The sequence below is a fragment of the Coturnix japonica genome, chromosome 4 (genome assembly GCF_001577835.2).
Source record: "Coturnix japonica isolate 7356 chromosome 4, Coturnix japonica 2.1, whole genome shotgun sequence".
Lineage (NCBI taxonomy): Eukaryota > Metazoa > Chordata > Aves > Galliformes > Phasianidae > Coturnix > Coturnix japonica.
The window spans coordinates 28,690,082-28,715,422 of NC_029519.1; the positions used below are offsets into that span (position 1 = coordinate 28,690,082).

At 36.0% G+C, this 25,341-nt stretch overlaps 1 protein-coding gene across 4 annotated transcripts in view; it reads right to left on the minus strand.

Annotated features, from left to right (window-relative positions):
• Nucleotides 1-901: 901 nt before the first annotated feature.
• The window catches only part of IQCM (IQ motif containing M), a 130,828-nt gene continuing 106,388 nt past the window's right edge, over nt 902-25,341 (minus strand). For all 4 annotated transcript variants that reach the window (XM_015861182.2, XM_015861183.2, XM_015861181.2 and 1 more), the window contains 2 exons: nt 22,814-22,972; nt 902-2,409 (listed from right to left, as the gene is read on the minus strand). In XM_015861182.2, the coding sequence (XP_015716668.1) occupies nt 2,309-2,409; nt 22,814-22,972 (260 nt within the window). In that variant the 3' untranslated portion in view covers nt 902-2,308. The remainder of the gene's footprint in view (nt 2,410-22,813; nt 22,973-25,341) is intronic.

A 25,341-nucleotide genomic window follows, 5' to 3' on the forward strand; every position in this document is an offset into this window, starting at 1 on the left:
CTGTCTAGACATTTTATCTGAAACAAGTGTCCTTTGTAGTCTCAGAGGACTTTTCTATTTTATTTCCAGTAAATCAAAGTCTGTGAAGAGCTTTGGTTCTTATTAAGATGTACCCTTCACAGTCCAGCGGTTGCCAACGGAGGCAAGTCATTGACAGTTCATTTACATATAAGTGATGACTTCCATCAGGTAGTTGGCTCAAAAATGCAATGGACATTTAGAGCATATCCAATATTTCTTGTTCTTTGATGAGCATCAAGTGCCAATTTATATATAGAAACTGACTATTGGAAAGCGAAGGCTTCTTTTCATTGACCTTACACTGTCTTTTGCAGACATATTGCAACAAGTTAATTCCCCTAAAAATAAAGAAGTCTATACTAAGAAATAGCAAAACAACTATGAGATTAATAGGAAAACATCTTCCCATATGTGTTGATAGTATGAGTTCCTGTGCTGCTAAGCAATCACTGGGGCAAGATGTGAGGTCCCAGGGGGCATTAACCCCACAGTACCACAGGGCAATACAGAGGTATGGGGCTGCTGCTCTCTCAAGCAGCTGAAGGAACAGTTGCACTGTCAGGCTAGTAGCCCCAGGGTGGAAGGAGCAGGAAGGCAGTGCATTCAAGCATAACCTGGATGTCACCTTTGTACCAAATGCCGATGTAATCATAGCAGATATGAATATAGATTGACACTAGACAGGTGACCGGGCTGCTGTGGAATGCAGCTGGCTAAGGCAAATGCAAAAGGGAGTTCAGTCATTGATACAACCTTATGTTTAGGTGATATGGGCTACTAAAAGAATGGAGGAACCATTGGTGACCCACATCCCTATGCTTAGCAGTGGTAACGGATCTTGGATGTGCACCCTCTGCCCAGACAGAATGCACATTACCACTCAGGTAATAAAAGCTACTTTACTTTTTGTGCTCACTACTGGAAAGTTATCCACAAAGTCAAGAACAAAGCACAGGAATTTTTAGAAAATAATAGAAATGTAATACAAATAATAGAACAATCTACTTAATAATAGAAAATAAAAGTAGAAATAATAGAAAAGCAAATATATACATCTTTCCAAAGCCAGGAGCAGGCAAAGGTACCTTCCATATAGGAGATGGTTGGGGCCAGAGTGATGCAGTAGCATCTACTCAGAATATTAGTATCTCTTACATTTACGTTCAAGACATAAAGAAGCAGAAAAGATGAATCTTTCCAGTCACCCTACTATTTCCACTGAGAGAAAGCCAAAAGAATCCATACAGAAGTATCAGCAAGTGCTGGATTTTCTCTTATCCAAGTTTTTCACTGCCTCCAAGCCACCCACAAAGCTATAGCAAGAGTTGTGCATATGCAACATGCCTATGCCTTCAGACTACATGAAGTAGGAGGGTGGTTACCTGATAACCTAGCTGGTCATTTCAATTTCAGAAATTATAATTGATTACTTTCCTTCTGCCGGATGTTTCAGCACCATGTTTGGGCTGAAGAGGCAGGAACAGTTGGTGATGGACAGCTAAACTCCTAAATGGAGTCAGCTGGCAGTGGTTAAACACTTCTCCTGGAGCAGCATGTCTGTTTTAGAGGTCGCCATTGCTTCTCACCTCCAGGCGGGCTGCATGCTGAACAAGCTGCTGGTGTGTCTGTGAGGCAATGGAGAAAAAAACCTCTATGAAAATAATAATGAGTTTCTTGCATCAATTGTTGGCTGTGCTTACAGGGCAAAAGAAACAAGCACTACCTTTCCTCCTTGATTCTTCTCTCCACATTACACAACAGATTTATGACAGTGTCAAGAACAAATGTACTACTGCATCCACTGAGAAAAATCAGACATGAAATTGTTTTTTTAGGCCCCAAATTCTGAAATACTTCCTGACTTCTTAGCAAACAAGCTGCCTCTCCTGTTACTGAAAGATGGATAGTATAAAGCCCCATCCCTTATAAATTTGAAAGACAAATAGCCTATTAAAAAAGCAACAATATAATGTTCTGTAAAGATTACCAGTTGGTACAATTTTACATTTTTATTTTCAGTTGTCTAAGTCATGATGCTTTAATATTTGAATTCACTGTGCACACTGCACACTAATTCACCCTATCAAGTGTAAACTGGTAAAAAATTATGCAACATGCTTGATTTTCACATTTATTATGTTTTAGTTGAGGACATCTTCAACGTGAAGGAGCTCTGTGTCCTGCTTGTTGTCAGATGCAATATTCTTTCCCTGTGAGAGAATGTGTCAACTCTGGAGCTTGATCTCTTAAGACTTCACCACCTTTTCATGTAGAAATACCATCAATTCTAATCAGAGAGGTGTGTTTCATTCTGCTCTCTCATTGAAGAAGTCACTAATGCAGCTGACACTTCAAAATCAGGCCTTTTTGATTTTCGACGAGGAAATACTGCAATTAAAAACAAACAACAACAAAAAGCCCTTAGAAGTTTGTTAACCAAGGCCAATATTTCAACTTCAAAACAATGAATACCAACACCAACAAAAACTTAGAATAATTTTTCATCTTGTTTCATGGAGATGAAACTCTCATTCTAAATAAACAAATCATTAACTGGATTGACTTGACTTCCCCCTGTTCATAGATCCAGGCCATATTCGTAAGACAAACTCAGTGTTCAAGTGTGTCCAAGAAAGACATGTTATTACTATATTTATTTCCTACTTTCATTTTCCAGTTACTGGAACTCCTCAGTCAGTAACTTTGCAGGCAATATAAAGAAGTGTTTTCCATTTTGTTCAAGTTTTGGCCTTGCTGTAATACACAATTTTTAAACTTGTTTGAAGAATTGCTAACACAGTTTCTCAGTAAAATGTTGCATTTTTTGAACAAGAAGACGTTTCAGATATTTAAAACACTAACCTCACAAAAAGGTAAAGAACATTGTTTAAAATCTTATGAAGCAAAATACTGGAAAGGAAGATAATTACCACATGGTCCTATAACTCCAGGAATCTTCCTCTTTTATATTTTTCTGCCCTGAAACGGGCCATGTTTTGCTGTGAAGAAGAGGTCTGTGAGAGCTAGTTTAAGACATCATAGCATCATTGGAAGAGACCTCAGTGACTATCCAGTTCTAACTCCCCTGCCACATCAGAATTGTCAAACACTAAATCAGGCACCAGATAGGTCACTCACTGCCCCACCCAACTTATGCTCCTCATCCTAACCAGGTCAAGAAAGAAAAACATCACCAGCACACAATAAAATTAGATTTCCTGGCACCCATCAAAAAAGAAAAATGGGGCCAAACATGCACCAGACAATGATACCTACAGAAGGATCTAACAGTTCACACAGAAATTCTTATGTACTGACACACCGATTCCACAAAGCAAGACACTCTATGGTCATCTTAATGTTCTCTGGAGATACTCACCTAAAATGCAAGAACTTAAGGGAGCACTATGGAGTCAGGTATGATTGCATTAGCCAAAACGGGACATGCCAAGAATAGCAAAACATGTGTTTTTACAACTAAAAGGAAAGTTCATCATAAGGAGAGGACAAATACTACTATCTGTACTGCATTTGTATAACATCTCTTTACCAACCTGGCTTGTTGCAGAAAAATGCTTCACACAGTAAATACTCATTTGAAAATAGGACCAGCACCCTGAGAGCTGTGTTTTTGGTATGTGTTTTGGCTTGCTCTAAAGTAAAATGAAATAGCATATATTAACTTTAAAATGGCACATATTTGGCACTGTTTTGATGAATAGGAGTTTACCATGTGGCTATTACTTTCTACATAAAATAGACTATTCAAAAGAAATAACAAGAGCAGGATGCTTTCTAATATGTTCCAAAAGTAGAGAAAACAAACACAAACACACAGACAGACAAACAAACAAACAAAGGACTTTGTTCTGCAAATAGTTTCACATGTGAGAAAACAGCACTTTGCTGCCTCCATGTCCATTCTTCTTTTTGCAGGGAGGAAGACTGATTCACAGAATCACAGAATCATAGGGGTTGGAAGGGACCTCCAGAGATCACTGAGTCCAACCCCCACTTCTGACAAGACTAGGATTAATGCCATCTCAGTAACAGATAGGCAAATGACTTCCACAGAGATAAAACAACTTATTTTCTTTTAAAACTACATATTATTAATACCTCAGATGATTGCAAAGAGGCATACAGACAAGCATAAACACATACCCCACTTTTTGTGCATTATCTAGCACCACGCTACTGTAAAAAGTTATGTCAACAAGACAGTCCCACAAATCACTCTTTTGCTGACAGTGCTCTTGCAGGGTGTGATTACCAAGAGGAGGACATTGTGAAATAGGCTAGGGGCTAGGTGGGAAAGGAAGATCTGTTTTAAAAAGGATTCTTTCCTGCATTGCTCCAGTCAAAACAGCCATCGCTGTTTTGGCCAGCATGTTACTCGTGCTGTGCCTCCACCTCCAGCACATTCCTTATGATCCCTGTTAAAAGGCTATTTGTACCTTCAGCATTCAGATTGAACAATGCAAGTCTTCAACTGGAAAATGAAATTGGAATTGCTGGAGAATAATTACAAAGAGTATAGAAAGCAACAATTGCCAAGAACATATTACGATTTCAAAGTCTAACCAAGCCTCTCCTCCATCAGTAGTGAAAACAAGGAGACAGGAGGAGAATAACAACAGAAGGGATAAAAAGGAGAAGCAGCTGTAAGAAATAAGCAGAAAGCTCCAGAATGGAAACTCTCTTGGCAGGATCTGTGGAAAATAGACCATATCCATAGACTAATTATATAAAATCCATTACCAAATAAAGATTTATATAATACACATATTTAAGCTATAGCTTCTCTGCTTCAGTAAAGAAAAAAATGGACATTTGATTGTTCAGAGAACAGTCCAAGTAGGAAGAGTCAATCTAAATTCATTTAAAAAATTTTCTTCTTCTGCATGTGATACATTTGGTCTCTTTGCATATGAAGGAGACTGTCTCATCTAAACTCTCCTTGTTGGATAAAGTACATGTGGTTTCTTAAAGCCTCAGCACTGTGATGACACCAGAAGTGAGAATGAGTAGTGGAAGTACACAAAACAAAATTAGGAATATCCCATAAAATAAACAACCCAAAACCAGACTGCTAAATTTGTTTACAACAAAACCTGACCATAGAAAGTATTCTCATAATTACTCCTCAAGACACTTGAAGATACCTATAAAGCAGAGAAGTAAAAATCTGCTATAAGCCAGATCTCCATAGTTATCTGGTGCTACCCAAAAATTAACTTGCTGTATAAGTATATTGTAAAGCAGAAGAAGCCACTTTACAACATCTTAATGACATGTTGTGATGAGGTACTGACTTCTGTGGGCCAGCCTAAAACAGATCATTTAGCTGAAGAGCTTTTGATTTGCTCATCTCTGCAACTGTTCATGGCTTTTCATAAACATTTCAAACACACTTTGCAAATGTGTTAGTGAACTTACCTTGGTTGTTTGAGTTAGCTTTTTTCATCTTGAAAGATAGAATAGTATGCAACAATTTTGCAACTGTTATCTACTAATGTCTAAAAACTGCAGGAAAAAAAGAATGCGTATCTCTAAATATCAAAAGTACAGCAGCAAATATAAATGTTACACCCATCAGCATCAGAGGCACGGCAGCCTAATTCCCACTAAACAAATATGCCTTGAACTGACTAAAGACAGAATTGCATGACTTTGTCACGAAGCTGGCAACAACTCTGAGAACTGCAAGATTTAGTCACAGAGGTAAGATGGAAAACTACAAATGATGCTGAAGAAAGAGCACTCTTAGGTAGTATCACAAATACAGATAATCAGCTTTTGCAAAGCCAGCTACCAAAACCTGCTAAAATCAAAGGTAAAATCAAGCATGACCTTGTGCACTGAAAAGTAAAGGGAAAACGGACAGTTTCCATCCTTCTGTGAAAGTGAGGCTATAGGCTGAAATCTTGAGTGACTTTTCTCCTATGGGCCCTAGGAAACTAGTTTTAGTTTGAATGAACTATACTTAAGTTACCTTTCAGTTTTAGAGGCGCATAAGTCACCTTGTCTGTCCAGATGGATGCTACTGCATCAGTTTACTGTTGCTAGTTATTAGAAGTTATAGCAATTAAAAAAGACTGTGAAGACATGACATTTTATTTTTCAACCACTTGTGCCTCTCTAAGGACTTAAGACTGTAACTATTTTGATTACAAAAAGAACAATTTTTGTTTTCTTCTTCTTTTCTTACATCTTTCTATTTTCACTTCAGCTTTTTCCAGAAGTAATAGAGCTGTAAAAACAGTTTTATGCAGGCTGAAGTTAGCAGCAATCTTGTAAAGTAGATTTCTGTTGAAGAAAATTCATTAAAAGCAAAGACAACAGCTTGACTTTCAGATCACACGCAGAGTTACAGGGCTGGCATGTAAAGAAAAGAGTTATATTGTTATTGGATATGGAATTCTCTAGGAGATAAGAAATATGGAAACCTGTAATGAAATTTTTGGTCAGTCTCCTGAGTGTAACTATTAATCAAATATTCTGCTGCTTCACACCCTGGTTTGCAACTTACAGTTACACAGAGGCAGACTTCCCTACTCAAATAAAAAGCAGGAGGTACAGAGGGACTGCAACAACATGAAAAACAAAGAACTCCAGCAGAGAGAGAGGTAAGCATTAGAAAACCTGGGACATTTTTTTCTACGTTTGGTGGCTATATTTGCAGTTTTATAGGGAGGGCTGGGAGGAGTGGGCTGTCTCTCGCTCACCAGGAATGCCATTCCTCTACAAAAGGTCAGAGGAAGGGATGCTGGCCCATGGTTGAGTATCCTTGCCTTGCCTTCAGGGCAGCACCAATGACAAAATATTCAGGATTGTGGCTGTCTCCAACAAAACAGGTTTATCTATCTAAGCACGTCTTTTTAAATTGGAAAATCCAATATAACAGCATTTGGAGAAAGGAAACTGGAGGTAACTGAGTCTCTGAAAGCTCCCAAGGGACAAACACACTCACTTTAAAGGAAATCTGTACTTAATACTATAAGCCCATTTCAAATTTACAAAGTGTGGCTTATACAGTGTATAATCACTGCTATATGCAGTTTTTATACATGCATACAGTATAATGTGTAATGTAATGTCACAAGATCCTCTTAAAACACATGCAGTTGCATAGCAGCTCTCTTACTGTCTAATTCCCTGAAAGGGCCCAGTGGCTCCTTTACAACAAGATTGCATTATGATACAACAGCATGGAACTACTGGTGTCTCAAATCATGTGTTATTATTTCAAATCTAGAAGGACATAAGCTTGGAGAATGTCATTTCTAAAGGAGTAGAAGTAACAAAAGAAACAAACAGTAAAAGACACAAATGTTTTTGAAACATAGCCAATGTACAAACTTTTCTCTACATATAAAATAAGAAACTGCTTCATCATGTCTCTATTAGAGCTTCTCTGTATCAGCTACCATATATTCATGCTGGTAAGGGATTGTGTTCTGTGCATTATGGATGGTTAAATATTTCTCAAAAGTTAATCCTCTTTGAAATTTATTAAGTAGTTAAACTAAAATTCTATTAACCTTAATGGGATTTACACAAGGGAATTCACAGATAACATGGATGCAACAGTAATGCTTAAAACTGTTGCCAGGAAAAGAAGACAAGCTTAGGGCAGCTAAAGCCATCACATTTTCTATTTATGTAGTCCTTCACAAGGGTAATCCTCTGCATATTAAGGAGAGAAGAAAATGCAACAGACTGGTTAGTATTTAAGCTTCTCAGATGCCAATAGAGATAGCTTCACTTGCCAATAAAAGGTGGTCTTATTGCTGTGGGACTAATAAACACTGGTAGAAGGATGGGCAGGCATGATCTTTGGTTTTCTTATGAGTCCTGAAAGTGCTATTGCTCACATTTTCTACTGTATGATGCTGTATACGTATAATTACATATATACATTACTATTGGAATACATTCCCTGTAATATTATTATTATATGTAATTTAATGAATACAAATACATATTCTTCTTGTACAAGCTATTCCTCAAAAACAAGCTGAAGTAAAACTCCTCAGATTTTTCTCCAGAGATCATCCATCTTTATGGTTTCCAGCATAAAATTAATTGTTCTGTTGCCTCTAAATCATCTAGTTAACATGTCAGAGATAGTTGACCTCATTTGGGAATGCTGAGTGAGCTCTGTGTATGTGTTTCTGAATTCAATAGCCCTTTTCCAAGAAGAAATTTATCTAGTGTAAATCTCCAAAACGTAAGACTGATGAAGAGCTGAGATTTCAAGAGGAAGCAGCTAGGAGATCCTAAGTTTCAAAAGGGACCACTTCAAGGTAGGAACATCAGAGTGTGGGATGCACAGAAAAGCATGGGGACCCTGACATTTGGGTCACTGTGCTGTGCCAAGGAGGAGAGGCATTTAGAAAAGATTCTACCACAGCATCTCCCAGCTGGGAGAAGCGACAGAAGAATCTGGAGAGCATTTTGGCTCCCACAGTTATAACTGCAGGACTCTATCAGCTTCCAGGCTTCATGGAATCAAACACAGCACCTGTAGCAAGCAGTTATATCTGCTGAGGATGGCCACCATTTAAAAGAAACCTCCACCTTTGTGGTGGCTTCATGGGTTCCAGCTGGCATCTTAGACACATTTGGGTGACCCAGGTCATGGAAAGGTGGAATTACTCCTAATGTGGTTATCCTGATACAAAAACAGCAGCCTGAAACAAAGCAACTGAAATTGTGCTGCAATACAAAGTAGCTTGTATTTTAAGAATAAGCCATACTATAATGAGCTTGGATGTACTGACAACTTACAGCCTAAAATCATGAAAAAGAATGACTTTTTTATTTATTCTACCTTTCATTTATTATGAATTAAATATTCAAAATTTAAAAACTTTCTCATGCTGTTAGCATTTTGCCCTTCTCTGACAATGCAATCCTGATACACTCACACTAGCATAAAGCTTTCTAATTTGGATTTAAAGCTAAGAGTCTTGTTTGTTATTCCACTCATGTCTATCTGCCCAGAACTGTTTTGAAGAAAGCTATTTTAAAGCCAGTAAAGATGACTTCCTCTCCGAGAAGCATAATCTGCTGTGGCAACATTCTTCATTAGGTAAGATAAACTACGCAAAAATCTGAAAATGAAATTAGACATTGCAGAGATGAATTTAAGGGTAACTAACTTCTGAACATAGAGATAATTCAATTCTGGTCTTACAGTAAGCTTTCTCATGCATAGACTCGAAGCCAAGCTACATACTCTGAATCTAAGCCTGGTTCCTTTCTTGCTAGGTGGGTAGAGTGCTCATTTGCAAGGGCATTTTGGTGCATTCTCCTTTCCATCACATAATTGTAACAACAGAAGTGGGACAGAAAATGATTCATCTCTACATATGTGTGTCTGGAGTCTTGAAATGCTGATTAACTTTGGTCACAGCAACTGATCTCACCAGCAAAAGAACAGTAAGAAAATCCTGAGCTAATCTTGATAACACATCTGAGATTAGATTGAATAGGTACCCAAACCTTCATTTGATTAATCCAGCATAAAATAGAGCAGGTATTTTTAATAAGCCCACCAAACGTAACAGAGCCTTTCCTCAGTATTTAAAACCACAGCATCAGGCTCATAGCAGCTTGCCAGTGGTGACCTGTCAGCACAGGAGCATTTCAACACGAACTGTAACAGAGATAGGATTGAGCACAAACCCACTAATGGTTTCAGTGCTGTCCCTCAGTGTAAACCATGGCAGCCTCTCAGCAGAGCACAATGCACTTGCTGATGTGTTAAACTGCATGGGCAGGGCAAATGCTTGTGCAGTGAATAAGTTTTCCATTTGTAGATACTCTGACAGATGAGAATCCATATTCCCACCTAAGAAGAGTCTGCCTAAGAACAGTTTATTTTCCAATTCCTCAGTTATCTTCATATATATGTATATATATATATTTGTATTCATATTTTTAAATATATATCTGTGCATGCAACATCTGCATATGCATACACACATACATATATATAAGCATATATAGAATCTTTTCATGTTTGTACCTACATTATCCTTATATACACAATTAAATAATTATAAGCTTCACTTATTATCTAAAGTATTAGTTATAAGTTTTGATAGATTTAATTACATCTCTTCTTAAATAAATTCATGAAAGTATTTTTATATATCATTGCTATTAATCTTAGTTGAATATTCAGCCTTAATTAAATTAATATTTAACAGACTTCTGCAATCTGTCCAAGTATTTTTGCTGCAGAACAATTTCTTTCTACTGCAGCAGTTGAAGCAGGCATTTCTTGAAGTTTGAAAAGCTAACAAAATTATACAACAGAATATTAGATCATGTCCTTATAAATCATACCTGAAACATACAAACATACCCACATATCAGGGAAGTTCTTAATGCTGATATCTCTATCTTGTAAATAATCCTTATTCAATCTTTAGTCAAACGTCAATAACTCAACAAAGCTTATAATGTTCTCAAAAATCACAGAATCACCAAGGTTGGAAAAGACCCACACGGTCACCCGGTCCAACCATCCACCCATCACCACTAGTTATCACTAAACTATGTCCCTCAACATTTCAACATTTTCCATCAGGATTAGTCAGGTGATGAAACAAAAGTGCTGAAATAAAGACACTAAGACAAGAATTTTAGAGATAACACATACCATAATGCATTTTTTTTCTATTTTGCCAACACCTATTTTTCAATAATTCAATTCAATATATATTTATATCTAGATGCAAAAAATTTCTCATTAGATAAAAGCCAGCATATTGTAGGCAACAGAAACACCTTTTGTCCTGTAATGACTTATTATTTTACCAGTGTGTATGAATTTTGGAAAAACAGCACTACAGTTTTCTGTCAAAATGGGTTCCATCCAGACCCACACGCTGATTTATGTCCAGTTTGCTTAAGCAGTCTCTGACCTAATCCTGTTCCACCAAGTGTATGTCCCCATAATGGTGCCTTGTAGACACTCCCTTGCTTACAGGCAAATTTGGGGTTCCTCTCATTCACATCACACTAAATGCCTGCAGAAGAGTGAAGCAGCACAGCTATGTCTCTTAGCTGTTGCAGCTTTCTCTCTGCTTAAGCCCTGAGTCAACAGTCCCAAAGCTTCTAGTTCCAAAGACTTTGCCTCATCCAAAAGAGATGTCTTGCTGCCATATTTCAGAGCTCTATGCTGTTCACAGTAATCACTGAATCTTTGAAATAAAACCTCCTAATGCCCATCTGCGGCAAGCATTTGCTGTTTACATAGCCATTAGCCAATCTTTCCAGAAGATTTCTTTCTAGTATGCCATTTTTTTACTTAGGTTACAAGTGCAAAAAACAGAGGCCTGCAGTAATATGTTTTAATAGGCAAAAACTCAAACATGAAGTCTCAGACAATTTTTTTCAGATGTGCTTTCACTATAGTCATAGGGCAACAGAGAAAGCAATCTTTTTCTGCTTTCACAGTTAGACTTAGTTTAAATTTTCTTTTTCTCAGGCTGATTTCTACATTGAAAGATTTAATCAAGAATTACATAGTTAACACAGCTTTGCAGATCTTTGGTCGACTGATTCACACTTCCTTTAGTCCTATGACAAATGAGTAGAAAAAAAGATTTTACAGTGTCCCTGTCCAACCCCTCCATGCACTGCATGCAGTGTTCACACCAGCTTTAGTAAAACTGCTATTTAAGAACAGTCAAAAGGTCAGAGCCTATCGCAACCAAATGTATCAAAGAAATATGCAAATTTTTCCTTGTTCCATATTCTTCTCAGCCTCCCACTACAATTATTAAATTACAGGGTATTAACGGAAACTAAATAAAGCATGCTGAAAAGATTAATTCTGAAGATGCAAAATTCAAATGCCAGATAGAGAGCATGCAATTAGGTTCTTAAATAATTCTTACCACATTTCATGCTAATATTAGTTCTTCCAAAAAACAATAGAAAACTGCAATATTCCCAGAGACATTCCATTGAGACAGCACAGTTAGGCACAGAGAATGAATCTTGGTGAATTTTCATCTTCTGATGTTATGTACAAATAGCATTTATCTCCAGCTACAATAGTAAAAATCATTTTGCTCTCTAGACAGAATTAATATTTATATGATGATACTGAGAAAAAAAAATGTGGTTTTGTTTTCTGAACCAATGCAATAGCAAAGGCGATGCTGTTCTGCTCAGATTTTTCAGAGCTCAAATTAGCACAAACTTTTACTTAATTGGGTTCATCAAGTAAGTATGCAGCAATGAGCATTAGTCTCTCCTCATTGCTTTTTAAAATCTTTTTGTCTATCCAGATACCATAGCCTTACAGATTTTAATGGTCTTAATGAAGAAAAACAGCACTGTTATTCAATTTGAGTCAAGAAGATCTCCATTGAGAATGACAATGTCTCCATTCACAATGCTATTGTTAGAGGTAGTACCATCCTTTTTATTTTAAACCTCGTTATCCTTATCCAGGAGTTTTTAACTTGCCAGTAATTTTTCTTCCTTGAAACTGAGGCACGTAAAGTTGATTGGCTGGATGGTCAGTCAGTCAGTCAGTCATTCTGTCTGTTATCTACATGTATAATCTATACTCCTGGCAACACACAGTGCTGACTGGCATAATAATCCATTCAATGAGATATGTCTGAGTATCACTTTATACAGCTCAAAATGACCGCTTTTTTAAAAAGTGGAGCTTGCCAAATAATTTATCTAGACAAATTCACTTTGTGTTCCTAGTGACAAAGTAACCTCATTGAATATTTGCAGGACTAAATATTTAAATATTGGCTGCTGATTGCTTATGGCTTTTTGCATGTACTAAATCTCCAGGACATAAATCTCACACAGAATAGGTAGATATAATGACACTGTCACAACCTAAGAGGACTTCTGTTATTATTATTATTATTACTTTTAATTATTTTTAATTGAAGATAAGTGAACAAGGGGCTAAATCTTCATGTTGAGATTGCCATGTTTGATCAAGAAAGCTAATTTTACATTGGTCTCCTTGCTTTTGTTGAGTGAAAGCCATAGCATTCAGAACTTGAGTAATACCTTTCACAGATCATCTTCCTTTAGAGGAAGTTCTTGCAGGCAGCAATGGGAAAGAAACTTTTTACTGTAGCAGGTCTGTGCACCCTCTCTGTAGGCATAAACATGCTATTCCCCTCTTTTCATGGTAGAATTGCCCTGATCTCAAAGACAGGGGATCCTCTGTGATTGCAGATGCCTGATTACTTCCCCCAAAAGACACAGCACATCTACAACACAGCTCAGCTTCCCACACTCCCACAGGATTTAGTTCAGCTAACCCAAACAGCCCATCTGCCATTCATGTGATTGGAATGAAAAGATTTTTTACTTTCACAAATCTGATCTCTCTGTTGTTGCTCCTACATACTAACGGTGCTAAAACAGCTGCCTTGGATTTAAATCTCTTTTTCTTCCATGCACTCTAATGGTAAATTTAAAAGTGATTTTCTACTTTCTAAGTGATGTGATCCAAACCAGGAGTTGAACATAACCTTAAGTCAGCATGACAAAAAATATTTGCTGTATGGTACAGAGTTTGCAATAACATACACAAAGAACTGTCTCGATCAACAATAAAATTTGGGTGTTATCTGAGCATCTTTAGCCATGAAAGTTGCAGAGGAGACATCATTATATTGAGAGTAAAATCACTGCTTTATAAAAACTGGACCAACTGCTTGGAAAAATTGGAAGGTGAGAGGAACAGATGGTTCACTCTCAGATCAGGAAAGACTGAAGGGAGATAGCAGGACTGAGAGCAAGCGAAAAATTAATATCTGAACACTCCTTCCCTTTTCTTCTTTTCCTTCCCCTCCTTTTCTCTCCAAGGAACTAAGTGATGAAAGTTTGAAATAACTTATTTCACTGTAAAAGAAACTGATAGAGCATCAGGAGCTGGAGAAAAAGTTCTTAGCCCTTGAAAAACTGCATTCATGGAGCCATGCTTGAGTGCAAAGTGAGTGAAAATCAATCTCTGGAAGGAAACAATTACACATCAATTAAAGCTCTATCTCTGCTCTGGACCTAACATCAAAGGTCAAATTAGATACAGATTTATGTATTCTCCATTTAAGATGCACATGTCATTGAGATTTAAATAATCTCTTCCCCGAGAAGCATTCTAAATACCAGATAGCAAATACATCAGCTGCTTCAGTATGTTTCAGTACACATAGCCGTGTGCTAACATCTATGAAGACAGATGATTTAATTTTCTAATCGTAAACTTTTAATGCTTTTTCTTGGTCTAAAAGGTGACCATTTTAAGACCACCATTGGAGAAGTGAAAGATTTCTGTTTGCTAGCTGGCAGTATAGTCAGAATACAATTTGAGCTCTCTAGCTATGTCATCATCTGTCAGCTACTTACATGTTCTGTTAAGTTAGAAGGTGGACCCAAACTGAGTTGGGCAAAACCACATCTGCTTCCAGATATCAAGCTGGTATTTCCTGGAAAGATAATGCCTCACCTGTTCACTGTAATCCTTGGAGCTGCCAATAGTGCATACAGACACTATTTTCAGGATAACCAAAAGAAAACAGACTAATGAATATTAAAACTTTGCCACTGCATTTCTAACTTTAGCATGTTAGTCAAGACGGTTAACATTTTTGTTAAATATCATACTTGCTAGAGACTATTCAAGGGAGCAAATGCAGTACAGGATAAGTCCAGCAGAAATGACTCTAGGGAAAAAAAATTCCTCAAATAATTGAAATCCTGTCTTCTTAATATTTTTACTAGAAACTCACTAATGCTTAGGACATTCTTCTATTATGGACAGTGTCTTATTAATCTGCATGCCTCTTAATACCAGGGCCTGGCTTTATGTGATGTAGCAATGAAAATAACTTCAGGTGTGCAGCTTCCTACGTTTCTATGGACAATTTGTCACATGCACCAGATATTACTGAGTTATCATCAGGAACTCAACCAATCGGATCACTAAGATCATTGGTTCAAGCTCCATACTACAAATAATATCTTCTGAAATATCCTTCCTGTTGATAAAGTAAGGAGTTTGCTAAGCAACAGCTTCAGCATTTCTTTTTGTGACTGAAAGCCTGATAAAAGCTACAAACAGTAGAAACTGGGATGTAGAAGATATTCAGAAAACTAATCCCCTTTATGCTCAAAATCTTCATTGGCATCAAGTAAAACAGACAAAGGTAACGTTTTGCCTATAGTATCTAAAAGCAAACACAAGTAGATATTTCAGCAGGATTACAGTATGTAGCCTTCACTTATTTCAAACACAAGTTATTCACTAAATATTCTGTAAATTTTTAAACAATTTAATTATCAAACATTACAGGAAAACAACATAAACATTTATGAAAAGTGGTACACTAAGCAGTTAGAGCAGGCAAAAAGAATATAAATGTGTAATAATAAACAGTAAATATGTTTCAAGAGCCAAGAAAGTCAGATTTAAAGAATTTCTAGTTTTATGAAACATAACTGACTTGTAGGATTTTAGAAATCCTGCCAATGGATTTCACATTCTAAAGATTGCAAGCATGAATCATAGATTTGACTACTGATTTTTTTTTTTAACTTTACACATAAAGCTGTATTTGTGTTCAGTTAATTAAAAGACTGTTTTTAAAAACAAAAAGCACCTCAGGTACATCATGAAAGTCTCACTTTATGTTAAAATTGCAGGAAAATAACAAGCTATCTACTTAAACATATATAGGAAGGGGAAATGGTAATTGTAATTAAAACAACAACAACAACAAAATAATGTTATTCAGATTGACCATTCTGAATATTGTGGTCTTCATCTGTAACATTAAAATTTTTATTTCCAATGCATTTGATCTTCGAGTTGTTCTGACGTAATTCCCACAAGAAATGCAGTTCTTGCTGTGGAATTCCAAAGCTTTTAAGTTACTAAAATTGTAAGTCTGTGTATATTTGCTATACATGTAATACAGAGCACTTATCTCTTTGAGGCAATTATGGTCCCCTGAAGTCAAAGTTTTATTGCAACCACTGAAGTCAAACCTAAGAGACTTTTAGCATTTGCTGAGGATTTTCTTCTGCTCTCTACCTTAGACTGAGAAAAATGTTAGCAAATCAGTTGAATCACTGATTGTATACCTATGCCATTAAACACCAAAATTTTGACTTGAAATTTCCTTTTGCATGTATTCTTTTAGCACAGAGACTAAAGTATTAGATGATCTTCCTATTCTACTCATTCTTCAATAAGAACTGCACACATTCTTTTATTTTCTATGAATTATGAAATCCTCATTCAAGTGGACTCTCAAAGTGCAGGTAAGATATATGATGAAATATAATTATTATTAAGTATTTCTAATGCATAGGGCAAATCCTTCCTGTTCTGGAAATTAACTTAATGCTATATTTCTGAAACTGCAAACCACCTATCCTCATCTATTTTCAAGCAAAAATTATTTTCACTTATTTTTTTATAGCACAAATTTCTGCCTCTAACTTTTGGGACACAAAATATCTCCAGAGCACTTGCAAAGTTGGACAAATATTTATTGTTCTGCCATGAATTCATCAGCAATTTTTCCCAGAAATTTTAATTCCTAGTTTAAGAGCAGAATTCTGGTTAGGTTCATACTAGAATTATTTACAATCGCTTTGTAAGATATTAGCAGCCATTTAATATACCTTTGGGTTTATAAACTCTCTAACAAAGGAATCTTGATTCTGTATTGCAATTAAGACTCATGTTCTTAGCCTACCAGGACACATAAGTAAGACAAACTCCACTGTAACCGCAAATAAATATTTCTTTGCGATACTATCTCATTTTAACTCCTTAGAAAGGATTATATCTTGTGTCATGATAAGCAGCTAATGACAATCCAGTAATAAATATTATTTATGATAAGACCAAATGTTTTTGGCTGCTGTCTTTGATATTTCCAAAATGTGTGTTGGTTCACAATGAAAGTGACAGGTTGATTCTTTTTTTTTTCTCATCTATTTTGAAAGGTTTGAAATTTGTATTTCAAATACATTGAAGGAAATCTGAGACTAACAAGTATCACTGAAAAATAGTGACATCTTTCACTCAGAAGCTGCAGAAAGAAAGGATGATGACTACTGCAGTAAAAAATAAAAACATTTCCCAAATCCATTTCTGCTCTTTGCCTACTATTCAGTGCAATATAATAAATATTAATAGTTATATATCTACAATGATATATGCCTATATGTGTACATATTCAATTCTATTTCTCATAATAAAATTACCTGTAAAACTTGTTTTTAACACATTACATTGCACTTGTTTTCAAAACCTGAAAGAGAAGTCCTGTACTAAAATTAGTCCTTGCAATCTATAGTGAATTATGCCTTACATTTGTGATATATCAGTTTAATTCAGTAGACGCAGAACAGTTTAGAAATTATCCTGTATCTGCATTTCATGGATTCTGGATTATCCTAACATACTTCAAAATGGTTCAAGCTTGTATTTGAGGACACATCACCAAAATAATTTGAATACACCGTGTCATATTTTTGTAATTCTATCTCAGGCTTCTCTCTGCATCTTTTAAGCAGACTTTCAGATAACCATAATGCAAAGACTATTTGGAAGTCAATATGTAGTTATCATGCACTGTTGTTTGTGTTTCAGGAGGTCTACTTGATCTAGTCAGGAGACAGAAATAGAACCTTGAGATTTAATTGACTAGTCACAAACATACATACAGGTCAAACAGATTTTAAACTCTGACTCTGAAATGTGATAGATGAGATTTTTGAAAGCTGAAACCGCTCCTATAATCTCTTAAAAACAAAATTACACCAGAGTTGGCTTTTTTAAAAGTTACTAGATGTATTTCATTATTAAATGATCAACAACCCAAATGCCACATTAAAAATACAGAATCATATATAAAATGGGCTGTAAAGGATCTGACATCTCTTTTGCCTTCTTCTAAAGAAATTTTAAATAATCCCTCTTATTTTTCTTTCTTTCTTTCTTTCTTTCTTTCTTTCTTTCTTTCTTTCTTTCTTTCTTTCTTTCTTTCTTTCTTTCTTTCTTTCTTTCTTTCNTCTTTCTTTCTTTCTTTCTTTCTTTCTTTCTTTCTTTCTTTCTTTCTTTCTTTCTTTCTTTCTTTCTTTCTTTCTTTCTTTCTTTCTTTTTTTTTTTCATGAAATAAAATATATATATATATTTTTCTCTGAGGAGTCAAGCTGTTATTTTCAGGATTTTTAAAGAATTTTTAGGCTGAATTTTACTTCAGATTCTTTTGATAACTAACAGAGCTACATATTTTCCACACAGCATAACAGCTACAATTATCACCTTAAACGAGACACAAGAAGCCACATATTATGTACAGCTACAGACGCTTATGTTGATGAGTAGCTTTCCTGCCCTGTTGCATACCCTGTAAGTATCTGCAAAACAAAAGGCCTTGCAGAGTAATGCTTAATCTTTCATTTGTGAGGCCGAGGGCTGAATTCCCACATGGTTTTTACAGACAGCTTTACAGTTCCCCAAACTATAGCAACATATACTGCCAGACTAAGGCAGTGGAAGAAAAAGCTTTGCAGAAATGCAAAGAAAAAAAATATAAACATATAGTGGATGTTGCTTGCCTAGCCCACTGGGCATATATTGTTGGTCACAGCATGGATCTAACACTGTGGGGTATGTTTACAGAATGGAATATGGGGAACTACCCTCACAAACAATCGTGAGAACAGTGTATTCATTCTTATGTGAAATGTATTGAAAATTGACCCTGTTGGGATGTAAATGAGGAACTGGATTGTTGTGGAAATTCTAGTCGTTCATGTGCTTTTTAGATGTTGAGTTTTCTTTTAAAGCGATCAAAAGTGTCTTTGAGTCACAACAGTCAAAGATGGCAAAGACCACATATTGCTCTAATTCTGTTCCTCATGACATCTTGCAGAGATTAATGTTAGAAAGATATTAATAGAACTTTTTGTTCCTTTACCCCAAACTGACACCATATGAAAAGCTTGCCATGATAGCTTTTCAGTATCATCTCTTTATTTTCGAAGCTATACCATGTAAATTAAACTGGGAAAATCACATCAAAGCTAAAAGAAAGAGCTAATATGCACTACATACAGACATTTAAACACCTGTCATATTCCCCCTTTCTCAGGTAGTTGAATAATCATTCTACCCTCTGAATGACTAGTGCTTCAGCCTTCCATTTTGCCTTCCTTCCTCGCTGTTTCTGTCCCATGGAACTGCTGAGTCCATGTTTGCAAAACTTCTTAAGTACAGGATAGGACTGAACACAATATTGCAGCGCTCCTAATTGGTAAGATATGGTCCTTTCAGGGCCGCCTTATCACATTTTTGTCTAGCAGTGAAAGGAGTTCAAAAATCTGAATATTGCCAGGAAAGCATCCCTAGCAGAGACTCCTTACACTCATAATAATATTAGCAATGATTAAACAGGCTGCTCTGTGCATACATTAGAATGTCGTATGGAAGGGACTGATCTGAAATACCACTGAAGGGTCCCACTGACTCCCTGAGGCTGTTTAGGTAAACGCTAGGTTTCTAAATCAGTTTTTCAAGGACAAGACTTTCTTCAAAAACCTTTTACAATCTTACTTGAGCCACTCACATTAACCACACTAAGCCCACCGGTATGCTATCAATATTGATATTTTGAAGTTATATTTAAGAAGAAAGCACAGTAATGTTAATTTTTCGTGGTATTGTTTCCTTATTGCAATAAAACTTTGCAAAAAGTTTTACTTTGCTAAAAATAAACAGTCAAGCAAATAAACAAACAAAAACAATGCAACAACAACTAAAAACCACCACGATGTCTTTGTTTCATAGAGGAATAAGACTTTTGTAGCAGATAAAGTAAAAAAAGAACTGTCCTTCCTTTAAAGGAAATATTGTACCGCAATATTGGCCGCAAAGAGAAAAGCTGACTTTATGTCACCATTAACAGTATTACATTGCTTAGTATTTAATTCAAATTGTTCACAAAGCAAAATGAAAGTAATGCTCAATCATCCGTACCATTATTTAAATAAGGAGCTTCTTTCCACCTAAAAGCAATTCAGAATAGTGAGTTTGAAATATTATCCAATTCTCATATATTGAAATTGGGATATATGGAAAGCTGAAATGCTTGAAAAACTTACTGCAGTGACAAAATTGAATTTGAATTAAACCTTGATGCCGTGACTTTTTAATCAGTGAAGCAATCTGAATACAAAAGTTGGCAAATAAATTGAGTGGGAAGATGCATTTTTATATAGTTATTTTTCCAAGGGGAAATGAGTATTATCTTCCATTTTCCCGTTAAAAAATACAGTAAAGATTACTCATCCTTTAAAGAGATGTTAGCACACTACTTACTGGAAATGTAGGAGCAATAGTAGTTGATATAAGTGCAGAAATGTTATGAAAACATGCTTTGTATATCAATGATGCGAACAAAACTATTGCATTTCAGAAAGGGTTTTAAAGCTTAATTTCTGCTTATTTATTTAATCATATGTAGAATTTTTATACTTAGATTAGAAATTCACAGCACACTGCACTAAAATCTGTAATTTACATATGTAGCGTAAATATATACCTATGGGAACTTCCATATTTGAATTTAATACAATCACAGTAGAGGGATTATTTCTCTCAGATTAGATTTTTTCCAGTGAGCAAAAGCCCTGCGTACAGATGAGTTGGGAACTGGGTGAAGTGGGTGTTCACTGCTTCTCAATAACCTGCCAAGAGACTGACATATCTCTGAGGACACAGAAACAGACCCAGTAAGCAAAAAGGAGTATATGAATCTTACAGTGTTTATGAGCATTAATGGTAAAACAATAAATTTGCAGTGCTATCCAGAACTAAAACACTTATTGGTAGAGGAGTCTCTGAGCTGCAGAAAGTCTTCCTTCAATAGACTAATCTCAAGGCAACTACTGCATCTCTCTTGTCAACCACTTTAATAACTGCTGTAACTCAAGAAGATGTAATACACTGGTCATAAAGCAAAAACGCCCTCCAGAGGTAGATCTTACCATATAGATCATAATCTCATTGAAAGATCTATTTCTGTCTCTTCTACTATTCTTGACTGCATTATAACCAAAATCTGAAAGAACAATATGCTACCAAGGAACTGAATGAGCACTTCAAAAGAGAAGCCGTTATCTAGAACACTGATTAACCTGAGAACATTTAAATACTTCAGGTCATGACAGACTCTAATAATGTCACACAAACGGCATCTGTCTCCAAGTCTCAACCAGCTTTTCTGTATTAAAATCAATGAATTTATAGCAGACAGGGATAGGGCTCAAAGAAAGTATAATTTAGCATTTTTCAATGCCAGTTCAAGGGTTAATGAAACAACGAAAATGGGAAAAGCTTTTGTAAGTTTGCCTTAAAAATACTTGTAAAGGTTAAAATAAATCCTATGTTTCATTCTCAATCTAAGCTTTACAGCTATTAGAGTCATGAATTATTAAGAAAACAGAGTCATAGAAAATCATTTAGTTTAAGAACAGATCCTGCTTGAGGTTTGAGAGACTAAAAATTTTTCTAATTATAATTTTGGGGTTTTTTGTTTGTTTGTTTGCTTTGTTTTTAATAATATTTTTTTCACAGCAGTTGTCATGGAGAACCTTTTGATAAATTTGACAGGAGAAAGAGACCATCTTGTTAAAACATCAAGGATGAGCACAACTGTTTTAATTCCAATTCAACGCTCCTTTTCCAGTGCAAGAACACAGAACTTTGTCCAGGTAAGGGGTGGCTCACATTCATCTCCTCCTGCACTTATTTCTTCTTTCCACCCATCTTCTGATTTCATACACAGTCTGAAAATAAACTGTGCGTGTAGAGCTGGAAACTTTTCCGTCAGAGCTCTTAAATTCCACTGATCTGTGCAACATACAGAGTGCTGACTTTGGGTCAAAACCCCAGGAATGGGTTCAGAGCCTAAAGATACCACAGGAATGCATAGGAAGAACCAAGAAGACCTGGCCTTCAGTTTCTAACATATAGCTTGGCTTCTGTTACTTATAAAACTAAGGGGAAAGGCCATAATAAGTCTGAAACATAGATATTTCCTATATGGAATTTTAGTCTGATAATTTCTCTGACTCCAAGCCTGTTATGAAGCAAACTCTCCTTATTCTAAGATTAAGGAACCAAAAATAAACAGCCTGCTACATAACTCTTAGTGCTGTGGGGGGTTTTTAATTGTGATGATTTTTTTTTTTCTTTGGCTGTCCTCTTGTTCACACAATTCCTGATTGCAGTCATTGGCCCTTTCTCACTTACCTCTCAGTCACATAACACTCTGAGGCACTCTAAGTTTATCTACCTGCTTGGACTTTACAGTGCGGTACAACCTTAACACTAGCATAGACCAGAGGTTCTCTCTTTTCCATCTCCCGCCTTCTACACGAGCATCATGGATTCTTACTGTACATCTCGGTTCATTTACTCATGAATGTCTGCCTGCCTTCTTTGCCTTCAGAGGCAAAAACAGCAGAAAATCAGCTTTGTCCTGAATTCAGACCTTCAAAAAGATGACAACTGAACATGCTTTTTATAACATTGATACACAGAAAAAATACTGCAAATTAAGTGTGATGCTGGGTTGCTGAATTAGCAGATTTTGTGTTGGAAACTCCTGAAAATCAGGGATTTTACTTGGTGATGCATAAGATACAACATTATTATGCCTTTCACTATGTTCACAACCTTCTGAGAGGCTGAAATTTTTACCTGATTTCTTGGATCCACCTCTTCCATCTATGAGAGGGTGCAGCCATGGTAGTGGCACTGTAATTATATTCTTCACTTTTGCACCAAGAGGAGGAAACAATGTGAAAGCCATTTCAACTGCTTGATGCTTTTTGATGTTTCTTACAGAAGCAGCAGAAGCTACAGAAGAGAAAAAGGATAACAATCAACATATTTTCTCTGATAGTTATATGCAATTGACACCCACATTAGTAACTCCTATAGCTAGATTTCTTTTTATTACTTTGAGCATATCAGCATAAAACTGTGGACTTCTGCAAGACAAAATGTTGAGACGTATGCAGATTTATTGGCTGTGCAGCTACTGGATATGATTAAAAGCCAGGAGAAAGATGCCAGTTTGGAAATATACAATTAACTACTGTCTAATACCTCAGCTAGTTCAATACGCAGATATATTCTGACACTCACTAAATAATACGGCTCAATTTTACTGAGTAGAGCCTAGTGACAAGCACAACAAAAATTCTCACAGGCATGCAAATCTTAATGGAAAATGTTTATTGATCATAAACTGTAGCACACCTTAAGTTAGACCAGAAAAGACATGGCAAAAAGCAATACCAACTAACAGTACCCTAGTAAAAAACAGAAAGAGATAAGATTTCATAGATTCCTATCTCTGTTTTGACATTGATCCTCAACAATCCTACAAGTGTGTCTTGTCCATGTACTCGACAATGCATTCAAGAGGTATGAGTCCTCATGAGATAAAGGAGCTCATGTAAGGAGGGCTCACTTTCTTGGAAACTGTAGCCTCATTCCTGCTTGCAGGGACAGCTAAAACAATGCAGATTTATGAATATTGTCTTTTTTGTAGCAACAATTAGTATAGCCTCCCTAGAAGCTTGTTTGAGTGTGGAGGAGGAGTTAGTTTTCCTTCTGGTTAACACCAAATGTAACTTATTTCCAGGATGCAGATGCTGATGCTCAGTTAGAACACCTTTCATATCTTTCAGAAAAGTGCAATGAGCCAAATGTCTCATAGTATGGTATTGTTAACAGTCCTGGTTATTAACCATTTGAGCCATATCTGAAGCTCCATCTGTACATGAAGGGATCTATATTACAACAAATTTCAAGGCCAACTCAGCACTGAACTTTCCGTGTTTTTCTGTTACAGTTCAATAAAATCACTTTGTGTTACATTCGTTTCCATATAAAATAAAGTGAATGTCACATTTTTTTTGACATACCATTTTTATTTAACACCTTTTTTTCTATATCCATTAGTTTAAAAAGTTATAACAAGGCAAATCATCTATCAAAATGAAAAATGCTGTACTCCTTGCGCAAGGAAAGGGGAGTCTAAATAGAATGTCCCTGCTCTGAAATTAATGGGACTATTTTACATTTAATATTTTCTTTTAAGGTGTTATGTATGCACTCCAAGATCATTAATGAAGAAGTACAGAATCACAGTTTACAGATGAAGGGCAAAACTGCCAAAAAAGCATTTCAGAGTCATGTCATTGAGTGATACAATGGAGAAAAATAAATGCAAGGATCATTGATCTCTGATATCATAATTAAACATCCAGAACTCATGACAGAAAGAAAGGATAATAAAGTCCATTAAAACTTGACTTGAACATAAGCTGCAGGACTAATCAAGCAGATATACTAGGGAAAGCTCAAGTTTATAAAAAAAAATAAACCTTTCCTTTTAATTAACAGCATCTTAAAACTAGATTTTCTGTTACAATTTTGGCTTTAAATAAGACTGTTTTTTCTCTATAAAGATAATTCATCCATGCCAGATGAATTCACCCATGCCAGATGAACCAGTCAATTCACCTGTTGGTTTTGTGACATTTTACATTTCTGTCCCCTAGAACCACTACAGCAGTTCAGCTATCCATCCATCATAAATCTGGTTCTCACTTGCCATCCAAACAATACACACATTCTTGGCCTTTTATCTAAAATATCTGATAGAATAGATTTACCACGGCTTTCTTAAGCAATACAGTTACTGACTTTTTAATGAGTAATACTGTCACTGCAACAAAAGAAAATTCACAGAAATCAGAGGGAAATCATCCTAGTGAGCTAATGGACCTGGTGGTTATTCTTTAGAACAAACGGAGAACAGCCAAAGTTCCAGAGCTGGGAAATGACAAACCATACTACCTACCTTCAAGGGATGAAAAATACCACCAGCCTAATAGGGAATTACTGAACAGAGAATTCAAATTTAAGTTGCCTAGTTAGCTAGTGAATTGGTTAAATTCCAGACTATTGCAAAAGTATACTGAAAAGTGAGTAATAGCACAATTAGCAACTGGGAAAGATGCATCCCTATGATATAAATATTGTTGAACGCAGGCATCCTGCTTAGTTCTATGCTACCATTCAACCCAACATACAACCAGTCTGCCATAGACACTTCCATTTGTGCCAACAGTTACAATAGACAAATTTTATCAGACTTCAATATGAAGAATCCTCTAATTGTTTCCCAGTACTTGGGCAGAAAAAATTTATTT